The sequence below is a fragment of the Schistocerca piceifrons genome, chromosome 1, assembly GCF_021461385.2.
Source record: "Schistocerca piceifrons isolate TAMUIC-IGC-003096 chromosome 1, iqSchPice1.1, whole genome shotgun sequence".
Taxonomy (NCBI): Eukaryota; Metazoa; Arthropoda; class Insecta; order Orthoptera; family Acrididae; genus Schistocerca; species Schistocerca piceifrons.
In genome coordinates this window covers 876,052,754-876,068,403 of record NC_060138.1, presented here as the reverse complement: position 1 = coordinate 876,068,403, position 15,650 = coordinate 876,052,754, and the positions used below count along the sequence as shown (strand labels likewise).

Genomic DNA, 15,650 nt, shown 5'->3' with positions numbered 1-15,650 from the left:
GTTGGTGTACATGCAAGCATTCCGCCAGATTGCACACATAACCTGTGTCACCCAGTACTGGCCAGAAAGCTAGACAGCACATTGTCACGGAACAAGACAGATACAGACCTCATCTTTAAAAGTTTGCACGAATCACTGAACCTCTGACTTAGAAGCCTAGGTGGAGCAGAGTGGTGGTCAGATGCTGGATACCATTGCAAATGTAAAAATTTGCAAATTCCCTGAACACAAAGTGCCAACCTTTATCAGTAATGAGGATCCAGGGAAGTCCTCGATAACGTAAATAACTGACAGTGTATGAATAGTTGCTGTTGTCACCATAAGAGGTAGTTTACTACATACATGAAATTGGACAACACATCCGCTATCACCACATTTTTCCCAAAAAATAGCCTGTCAACGTGCACCCAGTCCCAAGGGTGCTCTGCAACTGGCCAAGGGGAAAACTGACATGTCGTTGCAGACTGGTTCTGTGCACAGGCGAGAGAAGCTCGCACGTGATGTTCAGTGTGGTGCCATGCCATAGCCTTCATAAGGGACATACCCCAGTGGGATGCATTTCATAGTTAGGGTATGTGAGGACACAACACAAGAAGGACAACTACTCAGACAAGACACCGGAAGGACAACTACTTGACAGCTGTACTCCTCTGCAGCAAGCAAGAGGACCCACTGGAATAAAGAGTTGATCTTTTAGTAGGAAAAATGTATGCCATACTGAAATCGTTCCCAATCGAGCGCGCTCGTTCATTACATCTCGACTGCTGAGATAATGTCCCAAAAAATGGTCAGCACTCATAATGGTGTTGACATTCCACACTGTCAACAAAAATTCCAACAATATTTGCTGCACTGTAAGGTATCGTCCAACATTAAAATGAGAGCCTCCTGTTGATCAAACTCCAGATTGGGTCCCACCAACAACTGCGATAGTGCGTCTGTGTTAACATACTTGGTGATGAAACACTGATGAATGCCATAGCAACAATTACCAAAAAAGCATGCCCACGCAGTTAGTGGGCGTCCTATCTGGTAATGTGGAATGAGCATTGGGTAATACAATCAGTGGCTTTTGGTTTATTAACCATACCAGGATGTGTCAGTGGCCAGGAATAACAGTTTACCTGGCATAAAGTAAACCCAAGAGTGCGGAGCACAAACACTGAGGGATTGAAATGCCCATTGACAGTCCACAGACCACACAAATTTGATGGCATTTTAGCAAAGCCAGTTAAAAGGTTATCCGATTGCTCTGCCTGAGGAGTAAATTTAGCATAATAAGAAATCTTGCCCAAAAAAGGGCTGAGGTTTCTTCTGTTTTTGGGCACTGACAGATTGACAATAGCTTGGCTGAGGTTTCTTCTGTTTTTGGGCACTGACAGATTGACAATAGCTTTGACATGCACACATGCAGGGATGATAAGTATATGACACAAGAAAATGCAGTTTGGAGCAAAAATGTACATTTTCTAAATCTGCAATGAAGGCTATTCTTGAGAAGGTGTTGGAAAACAGCCTGCAGATTGCGTAAATGCTTCTCTTGTGTGGGTTCCATAAATCAGATTTCATTGAGGTATTTGACACAGCAGGGAATGGCTGGTGAAATATCAGAACTGGTAATGCCCAAAAGAGCTACTGAACACAAAGTGCTCCAGAAGTGGCATCCAGTGGCAAGTGCAGGTAAGCATCGCACAAGTTGATGCTGGAAAAATACTGGCTCCCGGACAACTTCACCAACATTTCCTCAGGACACGGAATGGGATAAAAGTCCACAACATCTTGTGCATTGACTGTCTGTTTAAAATTGGTGCAAATGCAAAAGGCGCCATCTGGCTGCTGAATGACTAGCAAAGTGTGGTCCACGGGCTCCACAAAATAGTAGAGATGACACATGGTTCCTGCCAACACTACAACTTGGCCTTGACTTTGTTGCTCATGGCGAAGAGAATGGTATGGTGGTGATAAAATTTAAATATTGTTGATGGTGTAAGGGAGACATGGGCCTCGAAATTTTCTGCTCAAGCAAAGGTATCCTCAAACAGCTGGTCATACAACAGTAGTAGTCCAAATCTTGAACAAGGACCCAATTAGGACACTAAATGGACTTCAACAAGGAACTGGAATCGTAAAAAGGCTAGCCCAGAAATATTTTGCACCAACAGTGAATTTACCACTATATATAGCACACTGAGACAGTTGCAGCCATTGGAAAGCAGGGAAGCCCATGAGTTTGTATGTGTCTAAGTTAATTAGACTGACAGTTGCCCCCTGTGTCAAACTGAAACTTAACTGGTCACAAAATCTTGACCAACCTTAGTAGAATATGCTGAGGGATGCTTGTGGGGTGTTGGAGACAAACTACAAGTCCAGGGAAAACACTGGGGCTTCTCACAAACTGAAGCCAAATTGCCTACTTTTCAGCATACCTCACACATGGCATCTGCCTATGGGCAGTCCTGTGTAATGCGTAATGCGCATCAAATGACAATGGGCAGGACTGCCAATTTCCCCATTGGACAGAAACAGGAGTGGAAGGAAAGTAACACAGTAAACCGGGGGGGGGGGGGGGGGGGGGGGATGCCGCAAGTGAGGCTCCGACTCTTTGGTTAACTTCTACCCGTCTAGTTCTCGACGAATGAAGAGGGGCAGTGCTATGACTTCACCCCCACTCAAATTGTCAATGGTGTTATCACATGGCAGCTCTGCAGAAGGCGAGGCCTTCTGGCCCATCCCACTGGTCAACCAGGGCACTTTGATGCATGTATCTTGCTTCACCACTGCCTGCTGTAAGTCCATGTGATTCAGCCATCTGAGCAACTTTGGCTGAATAAGAATTGGACAAGGCCAGTGCCCAAGTTTGGACCTCAGGGTACTAACTTGACAATCACATCCCTGATTAATGAGTCTACATATGAGGAAGCAGAATGGAGACTCGAACCGACACTTGCGTGAGAGCACTCACAGGTCAATGATCCAGGCCGCACATGACTGTCTGGAGTGCTTGCGGCACTGCTTAGACTACAACTGTAGTGCCTCCACATAGGATTGATGTCCAGAATACTGAATAAACAAAGATGAACATGTTGTACATAATCAACAGGTACTTCATGTAAAATATAAAGCTGATGGATCGAGTGCTGATACCATGCTCACTTGGTTGTTTGCGGTATGTTTCAAAGTAAAGTACTTTTAGTCCAGCTGCTCATTATGATGTGATTTGTACCTTAATAACGACTGCAGCTGAAGAAAACCTGAAGGTTGGTCTATTCAACATCAAGTTAAGTTTTGTCAGGCTTAGTAGAGGGCTTCAAATTATGCATGATTTCGTACAACCAGCGCTACTGGACAATAACAAGGTGGTCTTATGAGCTGAACCAGCATGCACCTCACCTAGCAATGCATCAAGAACCAGTCCAAGTAATCTCTCTTTCAACACTTCAAAACTGGTGAATGGCATCAGGGGTGGTGGGGGAGAAGGCTGCTCTGAAAAAAGGCTATTCTGAAGGTGCCTGCCCTGCCACTAGTGCTGCATGAGGATGGATCAATTCCATATTGTGTTTGAGCAGATCCTGCATCTGCTGCTGCTGAGCTGTTTTTCCTGCCAGTATTGCATAAATGTTGGGTCTATGGTGACCACAAATTAATGCTACTAGAAAAAATCAAAACGTCACATGCGTATCTGCTCAGGTGTGACAGCTCCACTAAACCGGCCTGTTCTAGTCGATGGTGAATGCTCTACTAGGAAGCTGAACCCCAGAACAGGGAAAACTCGATATCAGGGTCAATCTATGGAGAGCAGCAAGTTTGAAGACAACATAGAGACTGGTACGCAGAAAGCAGACATGCAACTACTCCGGATGACCGAAACAGCTAGTAGGCAAAACCAAGAGCACGCTGTGATGTGGAAGCCGGGTCTGTGTTAGTTAATCTTAGCATAAGAACTGACTTGCCTGGCAAGTAAACACCTGGATCAGCAGGTCTGCTCACTATGCTCTGCAGGCACCATCTGCGTTAGCTTTCTGCACGACTTTGCTGAGAGACCTATGACATCTCATGTGTGTCCCTATATCCAGTGGTGGGGATACTAAATACACAATGCACTAAATTTGAGTTTAAAGGCTTTTTAAACATGTCTCCAACTTGATTTTCAGAACACACACATTCCTCATTGATGTTCCCATTTGATAGTGTTCAAGAACAATATAATAAAGTACTTAGAACATTTGTGGCACACTGAATTTTTCATTAATTTAATGGCACCATCATTATATTAAAATAATACAGTTGTGTCCCTTTTTCCACTAATCTCACATAACAGTCGATTAAGTTATACTATTTCCTTGGCTCCTTCATTGGCAGCAATGAATTCCACATCAGTAGTGGATAGTGCAACTGACTTCTGCACCTGAGACAAAACCGTAAGTTGATTGTCGCCCTTTACTGTTGCCCGAAAAATCGACACAGCATGGGCACAAAATTTACCATATGGAATGTAGAAGAGACCCAAGTCTGAGGTACCACGAAGATGTCCTAAAACGCATTTTATGATGATCCAGTCAGAAGAAGTGGGTTTAGCATCTGTAGAGCAACTTTTGAAATGTCATAAGCAAGTTCTATATATGTAAAATGTTAGATACATTAATGATATGAGAGCTTAACATTAAGGAACAGTACTGTTCGTTATTGCATTCACATGCCCAAACAGGAGACTGAAGAGCCTACTGTTCTTTTGAATTCTCGTTTTTTAACAGGTCTAAAAATGAATTCAGTGCACTTTCAGTTGATTGTGTGGTGAGACCTTCGTCAACATAAGCAGCAGCCAGCAATTTTTCTGTTTTGCTCTGTTGAACGTAAATGCAAGGATCTGCTGTCAAATCAATAAATCCATTTTTCTTCATGAATGAGTTTAATTTATTATTCGAGCAATGAGGTGATTGCTTAAGTCCATATAATGATTTCTTGAAGCAACAAACATGACCTGATCTGTCATTGAAACCTACTGGTTGAGTCGGACAACATGCAGTTCTGATGTTGAATAGACCAACCTTCAGGTTTTCTTCAGATGCAATCGCTATTAAGGTACAGATCACGTCATAATGAGCTGCTGGACTAAAAGTACTTTACTTTGAAACATACCGCAAACAACCAAGCGAGCCAAGCGAGCATGGTATCATCACTTGATCCATCAGCTTTATATTTTACATTATTTGCTTGAAAAATGGAATGAAGAGCAGCACCGCATTCAAAATAATGACTGTGGGTTTTGGCGAATCTACTATAATACAATAGTTGACGAGTGGTACAAATATTTCAAAGAGAGTTGACAAGATGTTGAAGAGGATGACCATGCTGGATGCTCTAGCATATCAGTTACTGACCACATTGTGGAAGAAGTAAAGAAAATGGTTCTGGAAAATCACCGAATCACCATCAGAGAGGTTGCTTATGGTGGTGGCATATTCTTTGGCTCATGCCACACAATTTTTTCAGATGTTTTGGGCATGAAACATGTAACAACAAAGTTTGTTCGAAAATTGTTGACTTTCATTCAGAAACGAAGTCACAAAGACATCGTGCAGGAATTGCTGAATGAAGTCGACAACGATCCAGAACTTTGAAAGAATGTTATAACAGGTGACAGTGTGGCTGTAATGTCAAAACCAAGTCCCATTCATCCCATTGGGATCTGCCTGAAGAGCTAAGACCGAAAAAAAATTTACAAGTTCGATTACATGTGAAGGTTCTTATCACTGTTTTCTTTGATTGTAATGGGATAGTGCATCCTTGGTGGTGCCTTATGGTCGTAAAGTCGATAAGAGATAATACCTGGAAGCTATGTGCCTTTTGTGTGAAGCAATCCAAAGACACTAGTGGAAATTGCATCACAATAATGCTCAAGCTCACACCTCATTGTTTGTTCATGATTTTTGGAGGGAAAAAAAATTGTTGCTTCAGTCACAGTATTCACTGCACACTGTTCCCTGTGACTTCTTTTAATTCCGGAGGTTGAAGGTTATCATGAAAGTACGTCATGTTGCCACCATTGATGAGATAAAAACAGAATCGCTGAAGAAGCTGAACACTATAACAAAAAGCGAGTTCCGGAAGTACTTCCGGGATTGGAAAAAGCACTGGTACAAGTGTGGTATATTGAGGCAGATTACTTTGAAGGGGGCAAACTTGAAGTTTCCAGAATGAGACTTTCACTCTGCAGTGGAGTGTGCCCTGATACGAAACTTCCTGGCAGATTAAAACTGTGTGCCGGACCGAGACTCTAATTCGGGACCTTTGCCTTTCGTGGGCAAGTGCTCTATTGGGTAGCTCAGTTGGTAGAGCACTTGCCCGCAAAAGGCAAAGGTCCTGCTCTATTGGGTAGCTCAGTTGGTAGAGCACTTGCCTGCAAAAGGCAACGATCCTGAATTCGAGTCTTGGTCCAGCACACAGTTTTAATCTGTCAGGAAGTTTCAAACTTGAAGTTGCCGAATAAATAAAGATTCTTTAAGAAAAACAAAAACTCCTGTTACTTTGTGATCACACCTCATATATAACATTTTTTAGTCTACATCAGCACAGCTTTTAGCTAGCAATTTAGATGTTTCTTTTTTAGCATAATTAATTGATCAAAGTGTCTAGTACAGATTGATCAGCATGGTATTGGAAATCAGCTTTTTGCTGTGTGAAATATAAAATTACATATTGGTCAATGCAAGTGCAAAAATGTGTATTTATGGTCAGTTATGAAAAATAGTTCATTACTACCACAAACCCAGTCACTGTGACTTCAAACAGATTTTTTAAAAATGGTGTCTAACAGGAGCACCTCAGTGAAGTATTGTAGTTATGAAAAGAACAAGTGACAAGTTGAGACTGTTGAAACTGGATTGTTCTATGTGGTGAGGTGTGCATGGTAGCACAAATGGTACTGCTCTGCTCACAACAGGCAGATATTAAAATTCGAGTACTGGTCTAGCACACAACTTTAACTTGTCGCAGATTTGTATTGCAGTATATACTCTGCTGAAGATTATAAGAATATCACATCTGACTGGTTGGCAAAAAGATCGCTAGCAAGAAGATTTGAGAGACAGATTGGTTGCAGTGAACTGCAGGTTTGCTTTTCCTCAGTTTATTCTGCATAAACTGTGTCCTGCTCTGATCCAGATATTCTTTTAGTTAGCAGTCCTAATAACAGTCACTGTAGCCTTACAATAAGCATCACTTGCCCCATGTTATTACATTCAAACTGCAACCTGCAGGCTATAATTCCAGAATGAACTTTCATTCTCCAGTGGAATGTGTGATGTTATGTACTTCTATATGGATCAAATCTGTGTATTTAGTCCAGGTTCAAAGTCAAACTCTTGTCTTTTGCATTAAATGGTTTACCGAATTGGGATCAAATCTGTGTATATAGTCCAGATTCGAAGTCAAACTCTTGTCTTTTGCATTTTATGGTTTACTGAATGGGCTGTCTAGACACAACTCATGATCCAGCTAAAAAATGATCAAGAGAGAAATACTGACAAATTGATTGCTGGAATTAGAGCTTGCAAACATGTTGCTGTAACTGTTAGGAAGTTTCGTAAAAGTAGTAGTGTGTTATACGGTAGTAGTAGTTGTTGTTGTTGTGATCTTCAGTCCTGAGACTGGTTTGATGCAGCTCTCCACGCTACTCTATCCTGTGCAAGCTTCTTCATCTCCCAGTACCTACTGCAGCCTACATCCCTCTGAATCTGCTTAGTGTATTCATCTCTTGGTCTCCCTCTGCGATTTTTACCCTCCTCGCTGCCCTCCAATACTAAATTGGTGATCCCTTGATGCCTCAGAACATGTCCTACCAACCGATCCCTTCTTCTAGTCAAGTTGTGCCACAAACTCCTCTTCTCCCCAATCCTATTCAGTACCTCCTCATTAGTTATGTGATCTACCCATCTAATCTTCAGCATTCTTCTGTAGCACCATATTTCGAAAGCTTCTATTCTCTTCTTGTCCAAACTAGTTATCGTCCATGTTTCACTTCCATACATGGCTACACTCCATACATATACTTTCAGAAATGACTTCCTGACACTTAAATCTATACTCGATGTTAACAAATTTCTCTTCTTCAGAAACGCTTTCCTTGTCATTGCCAGTCTACATTTTATATCCTCTCTACTTCGACCATCATCAGTTATTTTGCTCCCCAAATAGCAAAACTCCTTTACTTAGTAGTAGTAGTAGTAGTAGTAATAATAATAATGTTTATTTGTCCATGTTAACTTTAGTCTTGGACATCGTCATTTTTTGTACAATTATATCAATATCATGTCATTCCAAGAATGAATATATACATCAAGTAGCACATTGTATATCATTCCATGCAATAATGTTATAAGCACATAGCATATGATATATCACTCCATACTTATAATGATTACATACATCAATTAGCCAATTATAACAATACCACCACTAATGTACTGCAGTATGTAAAAGAATATACTAACAGTACTGCAGCTCAGAATTCTTTTAATGAGTATAAACATCTTTGTATTAACAAATTTTTCAACATGCCCTTGAAAAGATTGCCTTGGGAGCTGCTTTATATTTTTTGGCAACTTATTATAGAATTGTCTCCCAGTTACATATGGACTGTGGTCTGTAGCTTTCTTGTTAGTCCGTATCCTATGATAGTCACTTTTGGCTCGAGTATTGTAATTATGGGTGTCACTGTTAGTTTTATGTCAATAATACTTAATATTATTGTATTATTGTTGATGGTGGAAAACAGTAGCGCCAAATATAAGTTAGCAGATGCAACATTTCATTTTGGTTCTGACACTCACTCACTGTCTCTCCCCTTTTTGCAGTTGGAGCTGAAACGGAGATGGTAATTTCTCCTATAAGTCAGTCAACTGTACGTGGTGAACCAAACATCCTGAGGTATTTGTGCAGAGTGGGACCAGTAGAATACAATTACGAACAGAGTGAGAATCTTTTTGACCAAACAAAGATTGATGAAATACTGGACTCATGTTACCACATAGCTCGTTGTAGAACAAAGAAAGAGAAACTCCAAGGAATATTTACAATCACCTCTGAGCTAGGAAAGTCTGATTATCTTCTTGGAAAAACGAGCCCTTCAGTGGCGGACATTGCCTTCTGGTCAGTGCTGAAGCAGGTTGACCAAACCACCTGCAAAGATCTTGCAAGTAATGTTGTTACATGGTTTCAACGCTGTAGTGAAATATTTTCATCAGGTAAGTGTAGCTTACAACAATTGTTAGGGCCGACAACTCAATATATTACATAGACTGAATATGAAACAGTGCTTCAAGATTAGTTGACACCTAGCATGAAAAATCTCTTTGCTATCAGTGCTATCATTTTATCATCTAAAAGACTAATATGAATCAGAGGATGAAATATATATTTTTGTGTGTCATTAGTATGTTTTATCAAATTGATGAAAGCTGAAGTTGGGGAAGGATAGAACAGTCATCTAGCATCGCTAAAATAATTGCTATACATTCAAGCTACAAAGTGCCTCTGTAGAAGATTAAAAATAAAGAAATACAATCAAAGTTCCATCCATTTTTATTTTTGCCAGTATTTTTGAAAACTTGAGGAAAGGTGATGTACAAGCAGCTTCTTAACCATCTCGTAACAAATGATATGCTGTCCAAATCACAATTTGGGTTTCTAAAAAATTGTGATATTGAGAAGGATATTTATACATATGACAACAATATCTCTGAATTCATTAGACACTAATTTAAAGTCTAACTGTATATTCTGTGATCTCTGATTTTCGTTCTCTCAATGGCATTTAACTGTGTAAATAACAATATCCTTTTAAGTAAATTAGAATATTATTGTACAACACAAAATGCTGCAAAATGATTCACTTTTTGTTTCACCGACAGGAAATACAGGGTGTCAGTATGAATGAGTCCTGTGTTAAACTATCAGTCGTGAACCCACAGGGAAGTAATCACATGTGATATTGCAGTGTTCTGTCTTGGGGCCTTCACTACTTCTTATGTATATCAATGACCTTCCATCAGTAACATTAGCAGATACCATGTTTATTCTATTTGCAGATTTTATAAACGTTGTAATAAAAAGGAAATCAAGTATAGTTTCAGGAAGAGTGGTTACTGAAATTTTGATGAACATTAATAAATTTTTCCCAGCCATTTCTTTGTCTCTAAACTCCACAAAGATACACCATATGTAGTTCAGAACATGTTAAAGATTTCCTCCCATTATATAACAAGCAGATAGAAGGGGTTAATGTGTATTACAACTTGATATAAATTATATTGGGAGGAGCATCTCTATTTGAAATGCAGATGTTGTCAGATATGGATGACATAAAAATAAAAAAAAGCTAGCATGTCAGTGGAGACAAGTCACTTTGAAAATTAGTTAGCTTGTATTTGTAAGTATGTCCGCTGTCCCATTAGTAACCAAGTTGTTTTGTATGTTATTGTGATAACAGTATAAGTACTAATTAAAAATTTAGACATCTCATAAATTAAGTTAATCAGTTGCCTTCCTTTAGGGTCCAGTGAATTAATTGTTCATTTGCTTCTTTTGCAGGTCAGTAGATGCTACAAGAATCTGTTTTCCAGAAGACATCATAGAAAGCATGCAGCTCTTCGTCCAGTTGTCAAGTGAATCATCTGAAGATGTCTCAAATGGACTGTTAAAATAAAGAAATGAGTTTTGAATTTTACATAGTCCTATTTATTGCTTTTGCCTAATTTTTATTGTAATTATGTGATGCTAAATTTCATCCGTATTCGACGAAGTTACTACCCTGAGTGACAGATATAGTTTGAAATTACTTGAAACTATGCCACAAGAAGTAAGTGGTTTAAAAAATAAACAGTGTAAAACACTGCAGGACAGGAGCAGTCTTAATATTAACCTATAAAACATTAGTGACTGGACAGTGTATATAACGGTAGAAAGATGACAGTAACTATTTGTTCATGTCTGGTAAATCGGCAAGTACCTCCTGCCAGTGTGATGTAGATTTTATATGCAACAGAGATTTATGTGCAGCTTAATGAAGCCACAAGACATATCATTCGTACTGTTAGATCTAGTCCCATTCAGTGGTTACCTGTCCTAGGTAATACTGCTTGCTAGATCAGAGGAGGAAAACAGCTAAGATCAACTTTCTCAAAAAGACCACTTTTCATGAGATCTTTCCCTAAGTCCACCAAAAACTCATCTGAAATCTTGGTTTGATTCAGAAAGTATCAGTTCTTTGACGTGAACTCCAATTGGCAACAATGCTGGAACATGGTCCACCTAACAATGCCCCTTGGTTTCAGTATCCAACAGAGAAGGTTGAGAGATTCCAAATACCACACAAAACCTGGTTGGATCGGATCTGCATTAGGATAGGCCAAGGGAGTTGTGGTCACACCTTGAAGTGGAGTTTCCATTCATATGCTGACTGTGACCTCAGAATGAAGGAGCAAACAATAGGAAACAATGTTAAGGAGTGTTCATTTTGAGTGTTTGAAGGTAACCTGAGGACTCTACACCAAGTGATTCCTAGTGCTCTGGAGTAGTTGTCAGATTTAAATATTCCCATTTGATTGTAGGTGCTTTTTGTGAATTCGTAAAACCACATACATACATCACCATTATATCTGGTTAGCAGATTTGTGGACCTTTACTCTTGAAATTGATTGATGAACTAATCTTTCAGTTGGTCAGTGTTTGTGCTACAAACAGGTTACCATCACTGGTTAATGTTTTTATTCAATTATTTTGAGTAAATGTTCTGGTTGACCTGTGTATTTGTTTCTTTAACCGCCAAGTGGTAGGATGGTGTGTGGTTAGGATGACGTGTAGCCCATCCTTACAACTTCCTGCAAAACATGAAATAAAATGAGTAGCTTCGTGCCTATTGGTACACGGCTTAAATCGTGATAACAATATATAGTTATTTCAAATTCAATATTTATTTATTCAAAATTATGACCATTAACAAGAAGCTATGTCTGAAGAAGCACTGAGTGTGCAGAAGACAATGTCTATATTTGCCAGTGTGTAAAACAAAAAAATGTGCTAAGTCGCTATCAACAGGGTAGCAACTTGTCTGGAAATGTCACGTTTGCTACAAATTACGCTGTGATTCTTCTTCAGAAACAACCTGCTGTGGAATCACATGGGGAAAGCTGAAGAAATGCATTTAATTGTAAGGTGGGTTGCTTAATGATGGCTATGTCCAGCATGTTCAGACCTTGTGAATCTTCATTATTGACTGTGGGTTCTTGGACTGGAGGTCCATTTCCCACTGTGTAATTGTGGGAGCAATGGATTGTAACGTATGCATGAGAATTTGTCACATAGTTGTGAATTTAACATTTACACAAATGCAAAGCACAGTTTTTTAATTTATTGAATATGAACTTGGATCCATATTTGTGCATCTATGTCTTTCAGATCAGCATTGAATAGTCAAGCTTTATTCTCTTTTACTGGTTTCAGTACAAAGTGGTGCTTTGCTGATTTTTTTCCAGGATCGTGCTTCAAGTTAACAACAACCATAGTTTATCTGGTTTGAAACATACTACATTGTTACTATTCAAGTCTGTTGATGTTACATGCCAGTGACAACAGTTTGAATCATGTTCCTGTGTGGATTTCTCATATATTTGAGATTATCGCACAATGACAGGACGTGGTAACAGACCATGAGAACCAATTTCCAGGGACAGCAAGATCTTACAACTTACGGAATTGTTGATGAAACTATACATAAGCTGTTGTTTTGTTTTCACTGTTTTAACAACTAGTTAATAATTTAGCCACAGGTTGGTGCATAGGTTCGTTTTTCCATAAGTTTATTCATTAAACTCAAGAGATACACATAACAGAGACGTTAGTCATCAATAATATATTCTCCTTCACTATTTACTACAGCCTGCCAACAATGGGGTAACGTTTTGATTCCACAACTGTAGAAATCAGTTTTGAGGCTAAGAATTTGTTGAGCCATGTTCGGAGTGCATTTTCATATGAAAAGAAAGGTTGTTCGATAATGAGCGGAAAAGGTGAAAATGTGAGGGTACAAGATCCGGTGAATAAGGTGGGTGCAGAATGATTCCTGACCTAACCCCTATATAGTGTTCATGATCAATCTAGCAGAATGCGGGCGGGCATTATCAGGAAGTAGCATCACTTTGTGCAGTCTTCCTTGACGTTGTTCTTGGACTGCATCTGCAAGACGTCTCAGTTGTTGACAATAAATGTCAGCTGTGACAGCTACACTTCAGGGAAGCAGTTTGTTGTACACCAGAGCATAACATTATCTTTTGTGGATGCGCACAGGTTTTTGTACGGAGAGTTGTTGCTTCTTTAGACTCAACCATTCCTCTCTTTTCCTTATGTTAGCATAAGACACCATTTCCCATCCCCAGTATCGATACAGGATAGCAATGATCAATGCTGCTCATGAGCCAATTGATGGCAAGCAAGCAGATATGCATGCGGTACCCACACATCCTATTTTTGACCTTTCTCCGCCTCCAAATGACAATGTGTAAACTGAAGTAGCAACAGTGGACTACAAATAAAACATGACAATTGATACATAAACCCATATCATCCAGAATACTGACATTCAAAACAAAAATGCTGTGAACTTGTGCCAACCTAATACATGTTTTCAAGTGCATCCTTTGTTATTTTGGCTGTAGAATGTATTTCATTGTGAAAATTTGATAAGTCGTTTTATTTGCTTCAGTTTATTTTGTTGTGGGATCATTGCTCTGAGAATTACAATCCAGTGCTCCATTAGTCCCATTACTACACTATACTTAGTCTTGACATTGGAAAAAAAATTGTATGGCATGATTTTTTTTTTTAGTCTTGAAATCCTCTAAAGTCAGTTCTTTTGAAAGTGTAGTATTGTGCAGACTGAAGATCATCTTCTACAGTGTTCTTCGTCTCCAGCCACATGCAGGATGAGAGACTGATGAGGAAAAACCGAATGCACTCAGTGTGGCCAATTTCTGGTAGACCAATGTATAAATTCACGTCAGTGATCGATTACCTTTGTTGATTACAAAAACTCAGGAAGTCTGGAAAAAGAGAAAGATATGACTTGAAGTAAAAGATTTGGAGGCAAAGCATGTCAAAGTTTTAGCAGATGCCCAACAAAATGGAAAAAAAATACAAAAAATTTGAAACAGTGTGAATCTAAATTGTTAGTGATTAGGATTTGCACATAATCAGCCACATAAGGGTATTAACATATTAGAGAATGCTGCATGTGAATGTAGATTACTGTAATAATTTTATGATAATACATTTCATACATGCATTTCTTGTTTCCTTTTGTAGTTTTAGTTGATGATTGGTCATTAAGGAAGAAATAATGCAACATGAGTTGTGTCTGATCAGAGGTTTGAAACCAGAGAAATTTTATTTGTCTGATTAAAGTTTGGTTGCCTTAGAGTAGCATTCTTGTTAATGCTGTGATGACAGGAATTGTTAATTTGTTTAAGACGCAAGCATGAGTACCTCAATGTAATAGATCCTTTTCGTGATTATAGAGTTATGTATACCAGGAAATCTGTATTGAGTTTAGACTGAAACCTTCAAAATTTATGTACAGTAATGGTGTTACAAAATAATCAGTTTATATTTTAACTTGGAGTTGTCACAACTAAGTGATATGACAACTGTTGTAACCCGACTTGGATGGCAACATAATTACTTAGAAGTTCGTGCTCAGATCAGAGATCACGCAGTGTTTTAAGTCGTCCATCCCCTGATACATGAGTTGCTGCTTACAGGAGTGAGATGGCAACAGGGTCAAGATGAGATTTTTTAGGTCTCTGTGGTTGGGGACACTACGTAATGACTTCAATTTCAGGCTATGAAGGTAGATATAGTATTGGTAAGGAAATGACTCTAGGTTGGCTTACTGGTCAGTTTTTTATTGATTCTTCAAGTTTTTACAATGAACATGCAGAATAGCACAGACACTAGTTTATAACTTCAGTGATTGTAAAACAGAGATCAGGCTTACTAGATTCTCCAATTAGTTTACCAGAACAAATGCCCACCTTCCCTATTAACATTATTACGATTCTGGTATACACAGTAATGCATTGTGCTACACACTACGAACCATAGAAGTACTAGAGTCATTGCTCTAATCAAACCCTTAGGTTCAAGTACTTGTCACAATGAAAGCAACGTGCAGACAGAGGTACCTGTAGACAAATGGAGGATGGAAACCAGTAACTCTTGTCCAGAGTATGTACAGGCAGCTTTGTGTGTCCGTCTTATTGTACAAGCCAAACATAGTATCTTCTGTAGGCCACTGGTCATCCAAGGCTGCTGTCTGGAACTTTCTTTTGTCTGGGACCCTCCTCAGTATGGAATTCTGCCTTGCTTGATGTTTGAGGGCCTGTATATACTACGTTTTCGGCTTTTTGCTTACAGATGGTGTGTGTCTGAACACTTTTTACCTCCAAGTCACAATCAGAGTGTGTGAAATCAGCAGTTTCTCAATGTGTCTGAGCTCTTAGTGGGCTGATGAAAGTGATTTGCACTAAGTCTCTACCTAAGTTACTTACTGCTAATATTTGTATTTAGACGATTTTCCTTTTTTCCTGAAAACCGTTGAT

At 39.2% G+C, this 15,650-nt stretch overlaps 1 protein-coding gene across 3 annotated transcripts in view; it reads left to right on the top strand.

Annotated features, from left to right (window-relative positions):
• LOC124716368 (probable aminoacyl tRNA synthase complex-interacting multifunctional protein 2) overlaps positions 1 to 10,723 on the top strand; it is a 35,260-nt gene extending 24,537 nt beyond the window's left edge. For all 3 annotated transcript variants that reach the window (XM_047243170.1, XM_047243169.1, XM_047243168.1), the window contains exons 4-5: positions 8,853 to 9,242; positions 10,588 to 10,723. In XM_047243170.1, coding sequence (XP_047099126.1) covers positions 8,853 to 9,242; positions 10,588 to 10,595 — 398 coding nt within the window. In that variant the 3' untranslated portion in view covers positions 10,596 to 10,723. The remainder of the gene's footprint in view (positions 1 to 8,852; positions 9,243 to 10,587) is intronic.
• Positions 10,724 to 15,650: the final 4,927 nt, after the last annotated feature.